This window comes from Anopheles funestus, chromosome 3RL (assembly GCF_943734845.2).
Source record: "Anopheles funestus chromosome 3RL, idAnoFuneDA-416_04, whole genome shotgun sequence".
In the NCBI taxonomy this organism is placed as follows: Eukaryota; Metazoa; Arthropoda; class Insecta; order Diptera; family Culicidae; genus Anopheles; species Anopheles funestus.
This window is the reverse complement of record NC_064599.1, coordinates 3665012-3686171: the sequence shown is the minus strand read 5'-3', so window position 1 is coordinate 3686171 and position 21160 is coordinate 3665012. Positions and strand designations below refer to the sequence as shown.

Below are 21160 nucleotides of genomic sequence, written 5' to 3'. Positions count from 1 at the left end.
GGTACAGGGGACGGGGCGTATGCCGTATGTACGCTTCCCACTTGGCAGAAATCGCATGAGAGGGGGGAAATTTCTTCATTCTCGCTACCCCTGACCCTCACTTTCGAGCGATCGTACGACAAACTCTCACTCCACCACCCTACCTCACTCACACACGCTCCTATATTCTATGTAAACCCTCACCGCAACCTGCGTCACCAACCCACCCCGCACCTGAACGGTCCCATACTCGAAGTGTTAGACAATTTTGGTTCCACGCTTTGAAGCCTGCCGAGGAGTGTGGCACTATATTGTTTTTCGCTGTCTCCTTTCTTTCACTACAAAATTGCTTTTGCCCTGTCTTTGGCGTATTCATATGAGTTTGGCCTTTGCTGGAGGCGGAGGTGTGTGCGCAAGCGTTATCGTGTTTTGTGAAGTGATTCTTTGCTCCGGTAAGTAATGTGAAAACTAGTGATTGTGATCAGTGAATTAATTCTATTCCTTGTGTTTTGTGCGTAGTGAATCCCATCGAATCGATCAGCTGATGGAAAGAGTTTGCCCGTGAAGCGGAAAGAGTGAAGCCGGAGTTAAACCGCAGGATGGCAGGACAAATCACATCGGAGAGAGTGCTGAATATTCGACGTCTTGAGAGGTACGCATTTTAACACTCGAAATGAGTCAAAGAAAAAAAACAAAGTGTAAAGATTTATCATGTCTCTCCGTTTTTTTCTTCTTCTATATATTTACAGAAACCTCTGCCGAACATAGGCACCCCATCCCACCGTCCGCTTCGCAGAACGCCGGCAGTTTTTTTTACCTGTTCGTCCAGCGACCGCTTGCGCATGATGAGCGTAGGTGCAATAAAAAAAGGGATCGTATGTATTTCCTGGTAATTATTTCGTTCACGGTCGTGGTGTGTTTGGGACGAGGGTGTCCCGAATGCAGCAATAGGAAAGAAAGGGAAAGCGAGAAAGAAAAAAAGCGAAGGAAAGAACGGGACAAAATAAAGCTAATTTTTTGGCTTCCAGGCTTATTATAAATAAGCTTGGGAGCTTCCATGCTTGCAAGCTTGCATGCTCGTATGCAAGCGTACATACGCCCCGCCTCCTATACCCGATTCCCCCACCCCCGCGAACGATCCACGAACGAGGCTTACTAAGTTGCTAGTAAGCCTTTAATAAGCCGGCTAATAAGCCTCAATGTCGTACGACTTTTGCCAAGTGGGTACATTCCCCCAAGTCCGTCGTTTACAACCCGCTCTCAAAGAGTCGGCTTAATGTTACTAGAGTTTACCTCCTATAATCCAATACTCTACATCCCTCACCTAGCCCTACCTTTTTTTTTTTTTTTTTTTTTTTTTTTTTTTTTTTACTCGATTTCTTGTTTGTATGTGCAATGTCCAATGTTTTATATGCCGGATTCCTTATATCTCACAGGAACTTTGGTACTCCGCTTAGGGCGTTTTAAGGGAGGTGTTACGCAGTGATGTGGTTGGGTCTTTTCTTCATGGTCTACTACTTCTGGGATGTTCTCCCCATGTTGTGACACCGGCCATCTTTTCAGATGGGCTATAGGCCGGCGGTATTTTACTCCATCTGCACTTTCGACTACTACGTCCGTTCCTCTCCTTTGAACCACTGTGTATCGTTCTGGCCGAAAAGTGGGTTCTAGTTTCCCCATTTCGTGATTGCGAATTAATACTGGGTCTCCTACCGCTATTTGAGACTCCGTAGCATGTCGCCTTGCGTCCGCGTAAAGCTTTCCTTGCATTTTTTTAATGCGATCTCTGTCCCTGGTTTCTTCATCACGATACCAATATGGGTCTGTTCTTAGTGACGGGAGCAAATCTTTTACAGGTCTTCCAGTCAGCAGTTCCATTGGAGACTTACCGGTAAACGAGTGTGGCGTGGTGTTATAGGTGTATACATATTCGTCAATAGCCTTCCTCCAATCTTCTTTCATTGCCTTGGCTATTCTTAGAGTTCGTAGGATTCCTTGGTTTTGTCGTTCTACTAATCCGTTCATCTGCGGCCAATACGGGATTGTACGCACTAGACGGATATTTTTACCCTGGCAATACTTAGTAAATTCTTCACCCGAAAAAGGTGGCCCGTTGTCAGCTCTTATTGTTTCCGGGTAAGTATGATGGCGAAAAACGCTTTCAAGGGCTTCTATTGTTTTGTTTGCATTAGTGGTTTTCATCTCGATGACAGAAAGGAATCGGCTGTAATAGTCAACAACGACCAGAAATGTGGCACATTCTTTTGCCGAAAAGAAGTCTATTGCCAGTTCTTGCCATGCCCTATCGGGCATCTCTTTCCGCTGCATGGGTTCCGGAGGATTTTGTTGGCTCACCATAGCACAGCCAGCGCATTCTTGTATCCACTCTTGCACGTCTCGATCCATATACGGCCACCAGATTTTATCTCGTAAATTTCTCTTCATCGCCACCACTCCAGGATGACCACGATGTGCAATTTCTAGTGCTCGCTGGCGTAAAGTTTCTGGCAGAATGATGCGATCATTCCTTACAATTATACCATTGATTATCCCTAACTCGCTGGCGAATGCTTGGTATCTCAACAGAGTTGCTGGCCATGTTTTAGTCTCAATAGCCTTGGTTACCGCTTTTAATGTCTCGTCCATACCTGTTTGTTGTTTGATTTCCTCTAATGTAATGGCTAGCTGTTCCGTAGTGATTTCACATACGTAGTGTTCGGTAGCCTCGTCAAAAGGCGTACTGCCAGGTGGACACAATCTGGAAAGGATGTCCGAGATGTTGTCGGACCCTGGGATATGCACCACTTTAAAGTCATAGGGCTGTAGTCGCAATGCCCATCCTTCCGCTCTGGAGCAAGCCCGTTTCCCTTCTTGATGTTTGCCACCAAAGATATACTCTAGAGTCTTGTGATCCGTAAACACCGTAAAGCTTTTCCCGAAAAGATAGTAGTGGAGTTTTTCAACGGCCCACACGACTGCCAGAGCTTCTCGCTGGGTTTGTGGATACACTCTTTCCGTTTTCGTAAGCCCCTTTGAGGCAAAGGTGATGATCCTTGATTGATGTCGACTATTCCTCTGGGTCAATACCGCCCCAAGGCCCACGGCTGATGCGTCTACGTATAGTTCCGTTACATCATTCGGATCAAAGAACCCCAGCCGGTGGACCGTGCTTGCTAATTCTTTACGGAGGTCGTTGAACGCCTTCTGTTGATCCATCCCAAACGATTCCGCTTCTCCTCTTATAAAGCATCGCAAAGCTTCCGTTTTCGATGACAGATTGGGGATAAACTGGCCAACAAAGTTGACTAATCCTAGGAAACTCCGAACTTCTTCCTTCGTTTCAGGTAGTCTAAAGTTCTGTATGGCCAGGATTTTATCTTCCGTAGGACTTATTGTTGAAATATATATCAAAGTATCACCTTACTTATGGAAACCTTGACAATGTATTGAACTTATAGATCATATGAAATAAAGTTGTCAGTTGTGTTAGAACCATCGACTGGTACGGGTCGCCTTTCTTTATGCATATATCACAACAGGTTATGGGCCCAGTTACCCAACACAGAAAGTGAACAGATCAATTCGCAATAATTCGTTTTCAAACGTGTGCAGTTAATACCATAAAAAAATGGAAGAAAAATATGGTGTAAAGAAACTAAACAACAATAATTGGTTAGCATGGAAAATTCGTGCCCAAATGGTGCTCCTAAAGGAGGATTTGTGGAGTGCAGTGGAAAATGCTGTTCCGGAAAAAGAGAAGAAAACAGAGGCGTGGGTTAAGGCCGATAGCAAAGCGAAGGCCACGCTAATACTTTTGGTGGATGATGACCAATTACCTATAATAAAAAATTGTCATTATGCCAAAGAGGTATATGATACACTCAAAGCCCATCACGAGAAAACAACACGATCGATGCGAGTATCATATCTAAAAAAAGTATGTGCTACTAATTTTTCTAACGGCGACATTGCTGAACACATCAAGCAATTCGAAGAATACTTTGAGAAACTAGACGCTTCTGGTACCAAGCTTGATGAGGAGCTTAAAATCTGCATGATTCTGCGAAGCCTACCTCAATCATTTGACGGATTGGTTACAGCCCTGGATAGTGCTCCAGAAAATTCAATTTCTCTGGAATCGGTCAAAACAAGAATAATGGATGAGCACAACAGGCTAAAAGAACGGGACGACACATACAGCAACATGGACAGAGCACTACAAGCTCAATTCAACAGAAGACCAATAAATTGCAACTATTGCAAGAAGCCCGGACATATAAAGCGAAATTGTCGCTTGCTACAGGAGAAAAGTTCTAAGGAACCGGAAAACAAAGCAAATGCAAACAATGTAGCGCTTGTTAGTGGCTATAACAATGACGATTGGTATATGGACAGTGGGGCTACGGATCACATGGTAAGGAACAAAAACCTTTTTGTTGCACTTTATGATTTGAACAATCCGATAATTATTGGAACAGCAAAGTTCGGTTCTAATTTAATGGCCAGACAAAAAGGAACGATAATAGGATACAGTGAAAACACGAAGTTTGAAATTAACGATGTGCTATACGTTCCAGAACTTTCTATCAATTTGATGTCATTGCAAAAATTGGACTTATCAGGACTCGAAGTGATTTTTAGAAATGGTGAACTGAAAGTGCGTAACAAAAAAGGTGACATAGTGATGACCGGTAATAAAATCGACAAATTGTACAAAGTAAACTTAAATGTACCATCAAATTGTGCACGAGCAACAACGGTTATAAAAGACTATGAGTTATGGCACTGTAGATATGGGCACATTGGTCAGAAAAACTTAGAATTATTAATTGCAAAACAAATGGTCAATGGAATAAACATCAAAAGTGCAAAACCAAATAGTGATAGTGCAAACAAATTATGCGAATCCTGTATACTTGGAAAAGAACCGCGAAAAACGATTAAGTCTCGAGAAGAAAAACGTGCAAATAGACCCATCGAAGTAATTCATAGTGATGTTTGTGGTCCTATTACACCCTCAACATGGGATGGAAATAATTATTTTGTGACCTTTACGGATGATTATACCCACCTATCTGCTGCGTATCTAATAAAATCAAAAAGTGAAGTGTTAAACTGTTTCAAAGAATATGAAGCAATGTGCACAGCACATTTCAGTACCAAAATCGAAAAATTTATTTGTGACAATGGTACAGAATATATAAATAGGGACTTCAAATCGTTTTGTAAAGACAAAGGAATAATTTTACAACCATCAGTACCTTATACGCCAGAGCAAAACGGTGTTAGTGAGCGACTCAATCGAAAGATCATCGAGAAGGTGCGTGCAATGCTCATTTACAAAAACATTTCTAAAGTTATGTGGGGTGAGGCAGTTTACACGGCCATTTATCAAATAAATCGAAGTCCTACTCGCGCATTGAACAAGAATGTAACTCCATATGAAAAATGGCATGGTAAAAAACCTGACGTGTCGAATATGCGTATATTTGGAAGTGAATGTTTCATAGAAAAACCAAAACAATTAAGAAAGAAGTTAGATGAAAAAAACGAACGTGCGATTTTCGTAGGATATGCCCCAAATGGCTATCGGGTTTGGAAAAATAATAAAATTCAAATAGCTCGTGTAGTGAAATTCAATGAAGAAAATCCATCACAAAGTGACTTATTAGAACATATACCTAGTGATTATAAACATGACTTTATAAGTGACGAAAATCAAAAGATTGAAGAAATTCATACACCAGCAATGAGAGAAAATGATGAGGAAATTTTGCAAGCGAACTATGATATTTGCACTAGTGAATCAGAATATTTCTCGGGTAACGATTCATTTAATTCAGCAGGGGATGAAGATCTAACAACTGATGAGAACGAGATGAGGAACGTCAGAGAACGACGGCCACCGGTATGGATGAAAGACTACGAAGGAAGCTACAATGCATGGGCTTTATCAGCTATGAATTATGTGGACAACTATCCAATTTCATTAGAATCAATGAAATTGCGTGAAGATTGGAAGATGTGGAATGAAGCTATAAAGAGTGAACTTAAATCGCATGAAGATAATCATACTTGGGAACTATGTAAAAAACCTTTGAATAAAAGAATTATTACTTGTAAATGGGTATTTAAGATCAAGAAAGGCATTGATAACGAACCAGATAGATATAAAGCGAGATTGGTTGCCAGAGGCTGTTCTCAAAAATATGGCTATGATTATGAGGAGACTTATGCACCAGTTGCAAAACTGGATACAATACGAACTTTATTAGCCATAGCTAACAAGGAAGGTTTATTAATTCATCAATTAGACGTAAAGACTGCATTTCTGAATGGAAATTTAGAAGAAGAAATTTATATGTACCCTCCAGAAGGACTTAATTTATCCGAAACAAATCAAGTCTGTATTTTAAAAAAATCGCTATATGGTTTAAAGCAGGCATCAAGAGCTTGGAACAAAAGATTTGATGAATTTATAACAAAACTGAATTTCAAAAGAAGCGAGAACGATCACTGTTTATATAGCAAAACAGATCAAGGAGACTTATTTCATTTGCTCCTTTACGTCGACGACATATTGATAATTGGAAGCAGATTAGATAAAATTGAAATATTAAAGAATTGTCTTAAAAAGGAATTTTCCGTTTCAGATATGGGAGAGATAAAGAGCTTTCTAGGAATGTTTGTGGAAAGAGATATTGAACAGCGAACAATGAGAATTACACAGAAGGATTATATACATAAATTACTATGCAGGTTTGGAATGGAAGACTGCAAACCGGTTCAAACTCCAATTGAGTGTAATTTGAAATTATATAAGGGTACAGAGAAAGAACGAACGGACAAGCCGTATAGAGAATTAGTGGGATGTATTGCATATTTGGCTCATACATCGCGACCAGATTTATGCGCTGCGATTAATTTCTTTAGTCAGTTACAAAGTTGTCCAACAGAAGAGCATTGGAAATATTTAAAAAGAATTTTAAGATATTTAAAAGGATCCGTAAATAAAGCATTAGAATTCACTGCAACTGATAATAATAATGCATTAGAAATATTTTGTGATGCAGATTGGGGAAACAACATTAATGATAGGAAATCAATTAGTGGATACATAGTGCGTGTTTATGGGGCAACTGTTTGTTGGATGACTAGAAAACAGTCAACAGTAGCTTTATCATCAACAGAAGCTGAATTAATAGCATTTTGTACGGCAACAACTCAAGCAGTATGGATGAGAAGATTATTGAACGATATTGGTATAAATGTTTCCACAGTAACCATATACGAAGACAATCAATCTTGCTTACATCTAACAGAAGGAAAGATAGAAAGCAAACGCATGAAACATATAGACATTAAATACAATTACATTCAAGAGCAAATCCATCAAGGCAAGATAAGGGCAGTATATGTGCCTTCAAAATCGCAATTGGCAGACATTATGACGAAGGGATTGTCAGCATCTGAATTTCAAAGATTAGCGCTTAAAATAGGATTGAAGTAAAGGACGATTCTTTGAGCAGGGGTGTTGAAATATATATCAAAGTATCACCTTACTTATGGAAACCTTGACAATGTATTGAACTTATAGATCATATGAAATAAAGTTGTCAGTTGTGTTAGAACCATCGACTGGTACGGGTCGCCTTTCTTTATGCATATATCACAACACTTATGCCCTGTGCATTGATCTTAAAGCCCAATATTTGAAGCTCCGGAACGTTGAATACGCATTTGTCATTGTTAAGCAATGCGTTATTTTCTTTTAGTATAGCAAGTACCTTGCGTAGTCGTGTGTTATGCTCCAAATGCGTCGTTTCCCACACCACGATGTCATCAATATAAATTAACACCCCATCTACATCGGCAAGCATTTCACACATAATCCTTTGAAATATCTCTGGGGCGCAATTAATACCAAACATAAGTCTTTTAAATTGCATCAGACCTTTCCCAGTCATGAACGTGGTAATCTTCCTTGAGTCTGGATGTAGTTCGACATGATAGTAAGCTGATGTTATATCCAATTTAGAAAATATTACTGCTCCTTTAAGTTTGTTAAGCAACGTATCAATTATAGGGAGTGGATAGTGCTCACGTTGGATAGCTGTATTTGGATAACGCATGTTGATACATATCCGGATATCGTCAGTCCCTTTAGGAACCACTACCATTGGAGATATCCAACTTGCTGGACCGATAACCGGTTCAATAATATCCTTATCCAGCATTTCTTGAAGTTTCCGCTCAACCTTCTCCTCCATCGCGAACGGAATACGAAGGTATGCAAGCTTCTTTGGGGTTACTTTGTGGTCAATGCATAGCTTTAGCAGTATGTTCGGGAACTTCGGAAATGGTTCTTTTTTCTGTCCGATATTATTGACTTCCAACCCGACTTTTAACACTTTAAGCTCTTCTGCCGTTCTTTTGCTAAGCAGACTTCTCTGCGCTCCCTTTATGACGAAGAATTCCGCATATGTTTTGGGTTTGCTCTCGTTGATGGATATAAAAGCATCAAAAATGGTCAAAACTTGCAGTGGTACTTGAGTCGCGTGTGCTGTGATCTGACGGTCACAATGAAATTTTCTCTTGAATATTCTAGCATTAGTATTTACCAAATTAGTCCACACTTGTTCCGTGATTGTATTGATCATAGCCCCCGAATCGATTAAAAATTCCACTGCAAGTTGATCAATAAACCCCATAATCATTCCGTTATTATAATTTGTGTCTCCCTGCTAAAAAAAAAGAATAAAATGTTAGGCGAGTGGCTGTTCATTTTTTTTATAATTATTTCATTGATACCATATTCCTTCCAACTTCTATTAGTGTTCATTATTATTTTAGTATAAGAAATGTACTATGTAGATATAGAAAAATAACAAGAGGAAACAATAAAAAAACAACATCATTCTACCTTGGGTGATGCGCAGTCCTTACGATATCCACAAAGCCTTCCTTGCTCTGCAACATCCCCGTCATCGAGCAAGGCGTTGGCAACTTCCGATCTTTTCCAAGAAAACCGACTCCCCACTTGGCAAAAGTCGTACGACATTGAGGCTTATTAGCCGGCTTATTAAAGGCTTACTAGCAACTTAGTAAGCCTCGTTCGTGGATCGTTCGCGGGGGTGGGGGAATCGGGTATAGGAGGCGGGGCGTATGTACGCTTGCATACGAGCATGCAAGCTTGCAAGCATGGAAGCTCCCAAGCTTATTTATAATAAGCCTGGAAGCCAAAAAATTAGCTTTATTTTGTCCCGTTCTTTCCTTCGCTTTTTTTCTTTCTCGCTTTCCCTTTCTTTCCTATTGCTGCATTCGGGACACCCTCGTCCCAAACACACCACGACCGTGAACGAAATAATTACCAGGAAATACATACGATCCCTTTTTTTATTGCACCTACGCTCATCATGCGCAAGCGGTCGCTGGACGAACAGGTAAAAAAAACTGCCGGCGTTCTGCGAAGCGGACGGTGGGATGGGGTGCCTATGTTCGGCAGAGGTTTCTGTAAATATATAGAAGAAGAAAAAAACGGAGAGACATGATAAATCTTTACACTTTGTTTTTTTTCTTTGACTCATTTCGAGTGTTAAAATGCGTACCTCTCAAGACGTCGAATATTCAGCACTCTCTCCGATGTGATTTGTCCTGCCATCCTGCGGTTTAACTCCGGCTTCACTCTTTCCGCTTCACGGGCAAACTCTTTCCATCAGCTGATCGATTCGATGGGATTCACTACGCACAAAACACATGGAATAGAATTAATTCACTGATCACAATCACTAGTTTTCACATTACTTACCGGAGCAAAGAATCACTTCACAAAACACGATAACGCTTGCGCACACACCTCCGCCTCCAGCAAAGGCCAAACTCATATGAATACGCCAAAGACAGGGCAAAAGCAATTTTGTAGTGAAAGAAAGGAGACAGCGAAAAACAATATAGTGCCACACTCCTCGACAGGCTTCAAAGTGTGGAACCAAAATTGTCTAACACTTCGAGTATGGGACCGTTCAGGTGTGGGGTGGGTTGGTGATGCAGGTTGCGGTGAGGGTTTACATAGAATATAGGAGCGTGTGTGAGTGAGGTAGGGTGGTGGAGTGAGAGTTTGTCGTACGATCGCTCGAAAGTGAGGGTCAGGGGTAGCGAGAATGAAGAAATTTCCCCCCTCTCATGCGATTTCTGCCAAGTGGGTCGTTCTTGGTGTGTATCGATTGCCTGCACACTTCCTTGCGAAATGTCCCAGTTTTCCGCATCTGTTACATGTCGAATTCCGTGCGACACAGTTTTTAAAATCGCTCTGGTGTCTTTCTGAACCACAACGGCTGCATTCTTGAGATGTACGGTTAACCTTTTGCGAGGAATAATTTCTTTGCGATGTCGTCTTCTTGTTCGTGTTCCGATTGATCCATGCCACTACTGCATCTTCTTGTCGCATTGGGTGTGCTTTCTCTTTTTGCTTTAGTATCACCTCTCGATTCATGGCATAGTTGATCAGACTGTCAAGGTCCATTGTGCCTTCGATACCTTTGTCGCGTACCCTTTCATCGCTTGCCCCTACCGTTATTTGATGTAAGATTTCTTTTTCTTCACGATCTTTAAAGTCGCAACAAGCAGCCTGCGTACGTAATCTCAACATATAACGATTGAAGGTTTCCCCGTGTTTTTGGGATAGCGATCGGAAAATCTCCAACTTGCAAGCATGAAAAGAAGCTTCTCGTGCTGTGATTCCAACCGCTTCAACTCTATTACGATCTCGCATGCCCGGTGCCATTCCTCCCATTCGATACGTAGTCCTGATGTGTCAACAGCGTCGTTGAACGGTTCCAACGGAAAGTTCTGCTTATTGTCCATCTGTTAGTGAAAGCACAATTATTAATGTATGCTTCTTACTTAAAATATGCTACTTGATCTAACCACCATGAAGGAATTTTATGAACCACTATTTTGCGAGTTTTTCCGTTATGTCTTTGCAAGTTATCTAAACCACTGTCCACCTTTAATTTTCTTTTTAATCGGCCAATTTATATAGCCATGGATCAGTTTTTTTCTTAATGTGCACTGCGGTGCTCAACTGGACTCGTATTTGTTCTTTCCTTTTAGTGTGCGCTGCGGAGTATTACCGGTCTCGCATTTTTTTTTTGTTTCTTAGTGTGCGCTACGGTGTTGCTACCGGACTCGCTTTTTCTTTCTCTTTTCTTTTTTTTTTTTAATGTGCGCTACGGTGTTGCTACCGGACTCGCATTTTCCATTTTGTTTCTTAGTGTGCGCTACGGTGTTGCTACCGGTCTCGCATTAGTTCTTTCTTTTTGGTTGTGCGCTACGGTGTTTTACCGGTCTCCTATCTTCTATTTTGTTTCTTAGTGTGCGCTACGGTGTTGCTACCGGACTCGCTTTTTTTCTTTTCTCTTTCCTTCTCTTTTTTTAATGTGCGCTGCGGTATTGCTACCGGACTCGCGTTTGTTCTTTCTTTCCTTCTCTTTATTCTTTTTTCTGTGTGTGTGCCTTACCCCACGCCACATATAGATGAGTTCATTACATTTATCTACTCTGGTCTCAGATTTCGTCCTATTTACTAAACACGGTTTCCAAGAAATGCGACAAGAAAATCGTTTGGAAGTCACTGCAATTCTTCGCTTGCAAACACATATAACTCGCTAAATTAAACGGTTTCTTTTCACACTCCCCGTCGATCCTACCGGCTGCGCCAATTGTAGAGTTCTCTTTATTTGTATTCGTATATCACGGTAATGGATCCTCTCGTGGCGACTGTTGGCATCCAACTGCCGCTAATCCTACATTCCCCCAAGTCCGTCGTTTACAACCCGCTCTCAAAGAGTCGGCTTAATGTTACTAGAGTTTACCTCCTATAATCCAATACTCTACACACACCACGACCGTAAACGAAATAATTACCAGGAAATACATAGGCCCAACTCACACGTGACGCCCACGCCCTGCCCACGTCCACAAGTAACTTCGTAGAAAGCCGAAACAAACCCTCTATGCTTACTGCACGCTTAAGCAAAACAACGCTTTACCGAGTGCTACCCCGAATGCAGCGTACGTGGTATTCTAATGCGGATCGCAGGTATAATTTCAGAATCCTTTTTCACTTCGAGAAGATCGCAGGTATAATTCCCGAACCCTCTTTCGCTTCGCGATTTGTGGACGCGTCCAGGACAGGACCCAATTTTTTTGAAATTTTGTATGACTTCGGCTTTTGTGGACGTCTCATGAGCCCTCATGTGTACGCGACCATACGATCCCTTTTTTTTATTGCACATAAGCTCATCATGCGCAAGCGGTCGCTGGACGAACAGGTAAAAAAAACTGCCGGCGTTCTGCGAAGCGGACGGAGGGATGGGGTTCCTATGTTCGGCAGAGGTTTCTGTAAATATATAGAAGAAAAAAAAACGGAGAGACATGAGAAATCTTTACACTTTGTTTTTTTTCTTTAACTCTTTTCGAGTGTTAAAATGCGTACCTCTCAAGACGTCGAATATTCAGCACTCTCTCCGATATGGTTTGTCCTGCCATCCTGCGCTTTAACTCCGGCTTCACCCTTTCCGCTTCACGGGCAAACTCTTTCCATCAGCTGATCGACTCGATGGGATTCACTACGCACAAAACACAAGGAATAGAATTAATTCACTTATCACAATCACCAGTTTTCACATTACTTATCGGAGCAAAGTATCACTTCACAAAACACGATAACGCTTGCGCACACACCTCCGCCTCCAGCAAAGGCCAAACTCATATGAATACACCAAAGACAGGGCAAAAGCAATTTTGCAGTGAAAGAAAGGAGACAGCGAAAAACAATATAGTGCCACACTCCTCGACAGGCTTCAAAGTGTGGAACCAAAATTGTCTAACACTTCGAGTATAGGACCGTTCAGGTGTGGGGTGGGTTGGTGACGCAGGTTGCGGTGAGGGTTTACATAAAATATGGGAGCGTGTGTGAGTGAGGTAGGGTGGTGGAGTGAGAGTTTGTCGCACGATCGCTCGAAAGTGAGGGTCAGGGGTAGCGAGAATGAAAAAATTTCCCCCGTCATGCGATTTCTGCCAAGTGAGTATTTTATCGTTATTCGCTACAGTTTTTTGCCAAAAAAGTCAAATTATGTACACCAGCCAACTTGTTCCCGCTACAAGAAAAAACTGATAAGATTATTCAGTTCTATCAGTCTTTTTATCAATGACGAAGCACTATTATCAATTCTGCGAAACAGTATTATCTCCCTTCAAAATTATTGCAAAACTGATATATATACATATATACGATTTCATCATTCATACGTTTCAAGTCATTCACAGTTGAGCAGAGTTACTCTAACATGTCTGTGCCGTTGTTCAATCGATTCTGACAGAGAAAAGAATGAAGAGAAAATATTTACTTAGTTGTCACTAAATGTAGTGGAAATAGTGTAATATTTAATACGCCGTTGAAGACTTGAAGGATATTGAAAGTCATTTAGGAGCTATCACAAACTGTAAGTGTATTCAAAAGAAACATGATTATTGTGAGGGAGAGTCGCGTGATCGACACGACACGATGATTATTGTGTGGTTGAAACTTACTTTGTAACATTTAGTGATGTTCGAAAGAAGTGGAGAAGAAAATCTAACAAAGTGGTATAATAAGTGGTTTAGCCGGCTGGCTAATCGCGCATAGTGCGACCATACAAACCATTGTGGTGTATCGTAAAGGTGAAACCGTGAACAACCAAGACTTCTAGGAAGCAACCTTTTTGTTGAACAAAAGCAGAGATTAAAAGACATATGACTCCAGATAGTCGAAGTCTTTACAGAGAAAGTAAGCCTCTGAATGTGCGAGTTTGAACAAGAGTTTGAACGAACATAGGAGGATATAGCCTTTCTCGTAAAATAGAAGAAGAAGAAGAACAAGAAGAAGAAGAAGAAGAACAAGAAGAAGAAAAAGAAGAAAAAGAAGAACAAGAAGAAGAAAAAGAAGAAAAAGAAGAAGAAGAAGAAGAAGAAGAAGAAGAAGAAGAAGAAGAAGAAGAAGAAGAAGAAGAAGAAGAAGAAGAAGAAGAAGAAGAAGAAGAAGAAGAAGAAGAAGAGGGAAACTTCAATGCTAAGGCGTGTCAAATCATCATTGAATTTTGGTAATGCAGTTTAGGTTTCATAGAAGTAATATTCACGTAAGACAATGTTAGGGGGTTCCGTCGTCCTGCGATGTAGGCTATTTTTGAGAAATGAATATTTTATACTGAATAAACTTCAGTATAAAAAATTGATTTTTTATTTTTTTAATTAATTTGATTAACTTCAAATTAATTGATTATTTTTAATTGAAGCTTACTAATATGACTTACAGCGTTTCTCAGATGATATTGTAATGTCATCGGCATTTGTTCCAATGGCATTATATGAAAAGGTAAACACATCTAGCTGACATTGTAGTGTTTTCGGTGAATGTGTACAATATCATTTGAGAAACGCTGTATAGTTATTTTAATTTCATTGCAGAATTGAGCTCGTGCTACAATACTACAGTTTGAAGAATTCGGCCACCACAAATGCTCATTCATAAAAAGCGGGACACGTTGTCTATTTATTCCCGCCATACAGGAGATTTATGAACACGGACAGGCCGTTCTACCTGAAAAGAAAAGGAAAAGAAAAACAATATAGCAGATTTCGCTATGGCGAATCAATTGCACTGCTTCATTTTGGTCATCACGGTGTTGTTGGGTTTCTCCATCTGTAGCAGTGTATCATCTACTAAAACAGTAAATAATACTGTAAGTGTAATCCAAAAACCAACGTTCCAAGATTGTGGAAATTATAAACCAACGTTGAAAGAGGAACAGCTGCCGGGTACACCTGTTCTACGTGTGAACGCCTCTGCCGAACAATCGCAAACTATACAATACAGCATTGTAACCACGCCAGGTGACCAGGAGTTTTTTAGCATTGACCAAACGACTGGTCAGATCGTTTCGACGTTTATTTTCGATCGGGATGCCCCTATCCTAGACCAGGAAATGTATATTACGGTACGAGCGACTAACATTATGTTCCCTAGTCTATATGATGTTTGCATAATCAAGGTAACTATTTTGGATATCAACGATAATCTACCGATATTCGATAAAGACATATATGAAGTGATCGTGACGAAAGATATGAAGCAGAATCAGTCCGTGACTTCCATCACAGCTACAGACATCGATGAAGGTGATAACAACGGCATTCATTATGAGATTGTACAGGAAGACGACGATAGCAGCTACTTCGAGATTGATGAGAATAACGGCTTGCTCATGTTAGCTAAGTCTATCGATCGCGACCCAGGACAGTTTTATGCGTTCCATGTCCGGGCGTATAACGAACGCTTAGAGGAAAACAACAAGCGACAAACAGAAGTTAAAGTAATAGTTCACATAGTTGACTCTACAAATAGTGAGCCGTACTTCATCAAGATGCCATTGGCACCCGTGATATTAAATGAAACGTTTCAGGATTTCAACAAGATTCTGGCGGAATTTGAAGCAGTTTCCAACGTTAATGATGAAAATATAGTAATATTTGAGATACCTAATGGAAATTATAAGCAGACATTTCTATTGGAGCAAATCAACAATACGGCATACATCAAACTTGGCAGAAGACTTGATTATGAAATGGCAGCACAATATATGCTCACAGTACAAGCGACGAACTCTCTTGGACTAAATGCAGAAACATTTTTGAGGATTACGATCATAGATGAAAACGACAACACCCCGGAATTTATAGGAGAAACAAAAGGAACAGTTCTAGAACACCAGCTGCTTGGAACATTTGTAATGCAAGTGCATGCTCGGGATCGTGATGGCACGGCGCCCAACAACGTTGTATCCTATCGACTAAGGAGTAGCGATGAAGAGTTTTTCCAAATCGATAATCAAAAAGGCATTATCACGACGCGGAAGGAATTCGATCGTCAGACAAATGATGCTTACATGGTGACAGTGATTGCTGAGGATAGCTCACCATCTGCGTTATTTAACAACGGGGAACCCAATAAAGTGACACAACGCTTATTGATTCGAATTGTGCCAAACGAACGAAGGAACGACTACAAACCACAGTTTAAGCGAAAAATATATGCCCTGGACTATCTACCAGAAAACGCCAGCATTAACACGAGAGTGATTAAAGTCACAGCCAATAGCCAACAACTAAATTCGCGTATAAAGTATAGCATTATCAAGAATAACGTGGCAGACGTGTTTAAAATCGACGAGAATACAGGATTGATTTCGGTAAACAATCACTTGTTAGACTACGAAACAATTCCGGAATATAAGTTAATCGTAAAGGCGGATGACGGACTCTACTATAATACTGTGATCGTATGGATCAGGATTGGAAACGTAAAAGATAACGCAGAAGAAGTTGAGGATCGTCCTCCGGGTGCAATGGATGACGAAGACCAAAACGACTCAACATTTCTTAACAGGATCGATCCAGAAGCCCGTTCAGAAATCAAGCAACGATTTCAAGTAGAAGACGAATTGCATGCATCAACTCAGTTTGACCACGAGGACCAAAAAGAGTATGAAGTTCCCATCAAGAACATCGATTCAGCAGTGATTGATGACGAGAATGATAACAAGATGAAACAAGCTGAGAGCCATATAGTTGTCAACAAATACAAAGGAATGTTATCTGATATGAATATAGGCCGTGTACATATCATCGATTCAGATGATTGGGATTTGTCTGACAAAACATTTCTTTGGGACAAGGCGACAAGTGCAGAAACTTTGAAGTTTTTCAAACTGAACAATAACACCGGTATGATAACAATGTTGAAAGATATATCGTGCGGTCAGTATGATCTTCGGTTCCACGTGACTGAAAAATCGGACCACTTTTCTCAGCACCATGTATCAGCTGGAGCAACAGTGTTGGTGAAGGAGATCTCCAAAAAATCCGTAGACCAGAGCGGGTCAATCCGATTCTACAATGTTACGGCAGATGTTTTCGTATCTCAAACACCGGGTCATCTCGGCACACCTCTTAATCGACTTCAGAAGAGCATTGCAACCATTCTAAAAGCCAGCCCAAACGATGTGGACATATTCACGATCAACAATCGAAAGCTCGCCCAAGGTACTTTCCTGGACGTGTTCTTTGCCGTCAGCGGTAGTGTTTACTCAACCTCCGAGCTCCTCAATAGCGTACTAAGCTTTCATCTCCACCGATTGGAGGAAGACGTCGGATTTCCGATTGAGATGATAGGCATCGACGAATGCGAGTTGAAAGCTGGCACTTGTGAGCAGTCATGCAGGAATAAGGTGTATGGATCGTCCAAACCAATCGTCATCAACGCCAATGCAAATTCGTTTATAGGAATAACTGCATTCGTACAGCTGGAATGCATTTCGGATACATCGCCATCACAGCTCGCATGTTTTAATGGAGGCACGCATATTGGTAATAGGTGCATATGTCCAAATGGTTTCGATGGTCCACATTGTGAAATGATAGACATCAGTTTTAATGGCAACGGTTACGCCCTTTTTCCAACGATCATCAGTGACAATATTACAAACATTAGCGTTGAGATGTTACCTCAACAGACAGACGGTTTGGTGTTGTACATTGGACCCATGAGCTACAATACGCGTGTTACAACACAACCATTTGTTGCATTGGAGATCGTTGACGGCAGATTTGTATTGCTGTTAGACGATGGAACTGAAGCGATCCAAATCGAGAATCAACAGGTTATCTCCCAAAACGATGCATTGGCATTGGATATTGTGTTTAAGCTTCAGTCTATTGAGATGAGTCTAGTCATAAATAAGTTGATTATTAATAGGAGTCGATACGAATATAAAGATTTCAAAGGAGTTCTAAATACTAATGGGCATGTACAGTTAGGAAAGACAGCAATCGATTTGAATAAGCTTGGGTCACTGTACAACTGGACTGCCACAAACAAGAGGTTACAGTGGTTGTTTGCGTAATCTCACAATAAATGGGCGCACGGTAGACTTTCAACAGACGATTTTGAAAAAGAACATGGATCTTAGTTGTCCATGGGCCATTGCCAGTGAGGCAAAGTTATGGAGCATTCTTATGGTTGTTACTGCAGCAACAATTCTTTTGACTGGTATTTCAATTATATGTTTTTCGTTAAGGTCCAAGCTGAAAGTTTTAATTGGAAATTACAAACCTTTAATCTACATGAAGAAACCACGCAAAGTTTCGTTGCCGAAACGGCGCACTGGCAAGCCCGAATCAAATTTGATTCCTATATCAAATAGATTGGGCTAGGGGCAACCTCGACAAGTGCGCAATGTACTGTGGTCGGACGAAACCAAAGTCAATTTGGATGGAAAACGGATGGGTCGTCCATCCAACACCGACTTCCTACCACAGAACACTGTGAAAACCGTGAAGGATGGAACTGCGCCCTACCACTAACCGAACTTGAATCCTTAGTTTAAATCGGGGAAAAGTCCGGAGTTTACATTGGATGCAGCACCGGAGTTAACTGCGTAGTATTCCGGTACCAACCCCGGAGTAATTCGGAGTCGACTCCGGAGTAATTGCTTCTGAGTATACTTCGGTTTTTATACGTCGGAGTCTGAATGGATTCGTGAATCCATTCCGGAGTTCCCACCACCACTTCATCATTAATCGTGGGTGTAAACATATACATATACATATATATATATAGCTGGCACCTCCCTGAGATGGAAAGTCTCACTAAGCTGAACACATTTTCCATACATTTCATGTGTCTCTAAGATGGAAAACCTCCCTGAGATGGGATTCTCCAAGCTGCACATGCAATTTGCACACATCCAACTAACCTCACGATGGCTGTTTCTACCCAACTAACCATATCCCAACTGGCCATATCAACATACCTTCTCGTTCTGTCTTATGATCAATCAAACCTGCCAAAGCGAAAAGCATACCCTCTCATGGTGAGGGTGGTGTTTGAAGGTAATCGTTTGGCAGATTGAACACATACATACATTGAACACGTGACAATTTAAAGGTAACATACAACTTAATTTCACAATCCAATTTGAGCATCAATGGTATTTAACATTAATTTCAATTGCAGCGTTGAAACCAGTTGGAAGACAATGAAGCAAAGCCAACGAGCTCGCTATGCTCCTCACCGCATCGTACCGAACGGATCGCTGACGAGCACCTTCCTGGTGGGGCATGAGTCCGGCATCCTCATCACGTGCCCCAGCCATCTTATCCTTCCGGCTTTGTCAACCGTCAGAATATCTGCACCGCCAAACAGCTCAGCTAGCTCGAGCTCAGCCCTGCTCCCACACACCGCCAAAGATAGTCCTTAGTCCTTACTCCGTTAGCATAGTCCACGACTCTTACCCGTAGAGCAGTGGTCCCCAACCTATGGTCCGCGGACCACTTGTGGTCCGTGGCTTAAGTAGAAGTGGTCCGCGGAAGAAATTTTCGGTTGTTGGACCGATCATTTTAATACGTATTGTTTACCATTTCAAGCGTTTTTACGTGACGAAATCGTTCTACACCCCTCGATGTGTCAGATTGCGGACAATTACATTTTTTGCTAATGTTTTATTTAAAAAAAATCCGTTCTTAGATGTCTCATGTGGGCCGCGATATACTTATGTCGAACAAAAAGTGGTCCGCAGTACTAAAAAGGTTGGGGAGCACTGCCGTAGAGGACTGCTTCAATGTATCAGGACGTATTAGTGTGCGATATAACGTGCATTTCGTGTGTTGCTGGAGTCGTCTGGATCGCAGGAGGTTGTGGAGTCCGTAGTAGGCACGATTTCCCTAAAATGTGCGCCTTCGGATTTCGTTGCTCATGTTGTTGTCCGAAGTTACGATCGTACAAAGATAGCAGAACTCCTCTACCACCTCGAGATCGTCGCCGTCAACGGATACTCTGCTTCCGAGTCGGGTTCTATCACGTTCAGAGCTTCCGGAAAGCAAGTATTTTGTCTTCGTCGCATTGATCCTCGATCCAATCCTATCTGCCTCGCGTTTCAATCGGGTGTACGCGCCGATGAGCGATGTTAAACAGTAAACAGGAGATTCCGTCCCCTTGCCTCAGACCCCGGTGAGATTCGGACGATTCCGACAGCATGTTCGATACTCTCACCTTGCACTGCACCCCGTCCATTGTGGCCTTCAACATCCGTACCAGCTTCTCTGGTGTTCTCTGGTTTAAATGTTAGCTCAGACTAATTAGACTTCAGTTCAGACTGCGATTAAGTTATGTTTAATTTTTTTATTTTTTGTTAGTTCAATGGCTTTAAATGAACTAAAATTAAATTATGTACAAAATGTAATACGAGCTTTGCTAGCGCTATGAATATTTTTTTATATTAATTAATAATTAACTATTTTAATGATAACTATTTTATAATAATTATAATAATTAATTATAAATATGATCATAATTACTATAATTATTATTATAATTATAATAATTATAATTAATTTTCAAAAGTACGAAAAGCATTTTGTAAATTAACATATAAATAAGGCTTACTAAAAGTTATTGTTAACAAATTTACTAACTGTTCTAATTATACAAGCGTTTAGTTGTAGGATTAAATTTGTAATAAGTGAAATTAAAAAAAAAATGTTTTATTAAAATAAATAATAATTATTAAAATTAAATAATTTAAAATTCGAATTTGAAATCTCACATGTAGATACACCTTGGCCACGAATGAACCCCCGGTGTGCAGAGAGCGAGAGAAACGGACCAAAAAATGGTGGGAGAAATGGTCCGAAGGAAGACATGGTCGGACCATCTCCTATGTGCTAGCATAGGGCAAAAAAGAGAAACGGACCATTCCTAGCATTCCATTGCAGAGCGCGCTCTCCGTATTTCTGTCGTTGTGTGCGTGTAGGTTCAAGCAGTGATCTTCGGTTCCACGTAGGAATGATGCCGAAGAGGATGACGAAAACACGATCCTTCGCTGCACATAGGAATACAGTGCATACGATACGGGCAAAACCCACAAGAAGAAGAAGACACAATCCTTCACTGCATGTACGAAAGGGTGAGCGAACGGCGAACGACGCCAGCAAGAAGCACAAAAGGAAGACAAAAACACGAGCATGTACTGCATAGAATCGCAGTGCCTGCGCGTACAGGATATTTGACATCATTTATCACCAAATC

The 21160-nt window shown here is 41.0% G+C and overlaps 1 protein-coding gene and 1 long non-coding RNA gene across 2 annotated transcripts; both read left to right on the top strand.

Moving 5' to 3' along the window:
- Positions 1-24: 24 nt before the first annotated feature.
- Positions 25-1205, top strand: LOC125772203 (uncharacterized). The gene is made up of 3 exons (XR_007419450.1): positions 25-431; positions 499-631; positions 729-1205. It is a non-coding gene; the product is annotated as an uncharacterized LOC125772203 (long non-coding RNA).
- A 12087-nt stretch (positions 1206-13292) lies between these two features.
- On the top strand, positions 13293-17978 carry LOC125772099 (DE-cadherin-like). The gene is made up of 3 exons (XM_049443460.1): positions 13293-13484; positions 14333-14392; positions 14465-17978. Exon 3 carries the CDS (start codon positions 14661-14663, stop codon positions 17976-17978), a length of 3318 nt encoding a protein of 1105 aa, XP_049299417.1. The 5' UTR covers positions 13293-13484; positions 14333-14392; positions 14465-14660.
- Positions 17979-21160: the final 3182 nt, after the last annotated feature.

Excerpts from the sequence above, each read along its gene's own strand:
- LOC125772099 (XM_049443460.1), top strand. The coding sequence starts at position 14,661 with ATGGCGAATCAATTGCACTGCTTCATTTTGGTCATCACGGTGTTGTTG.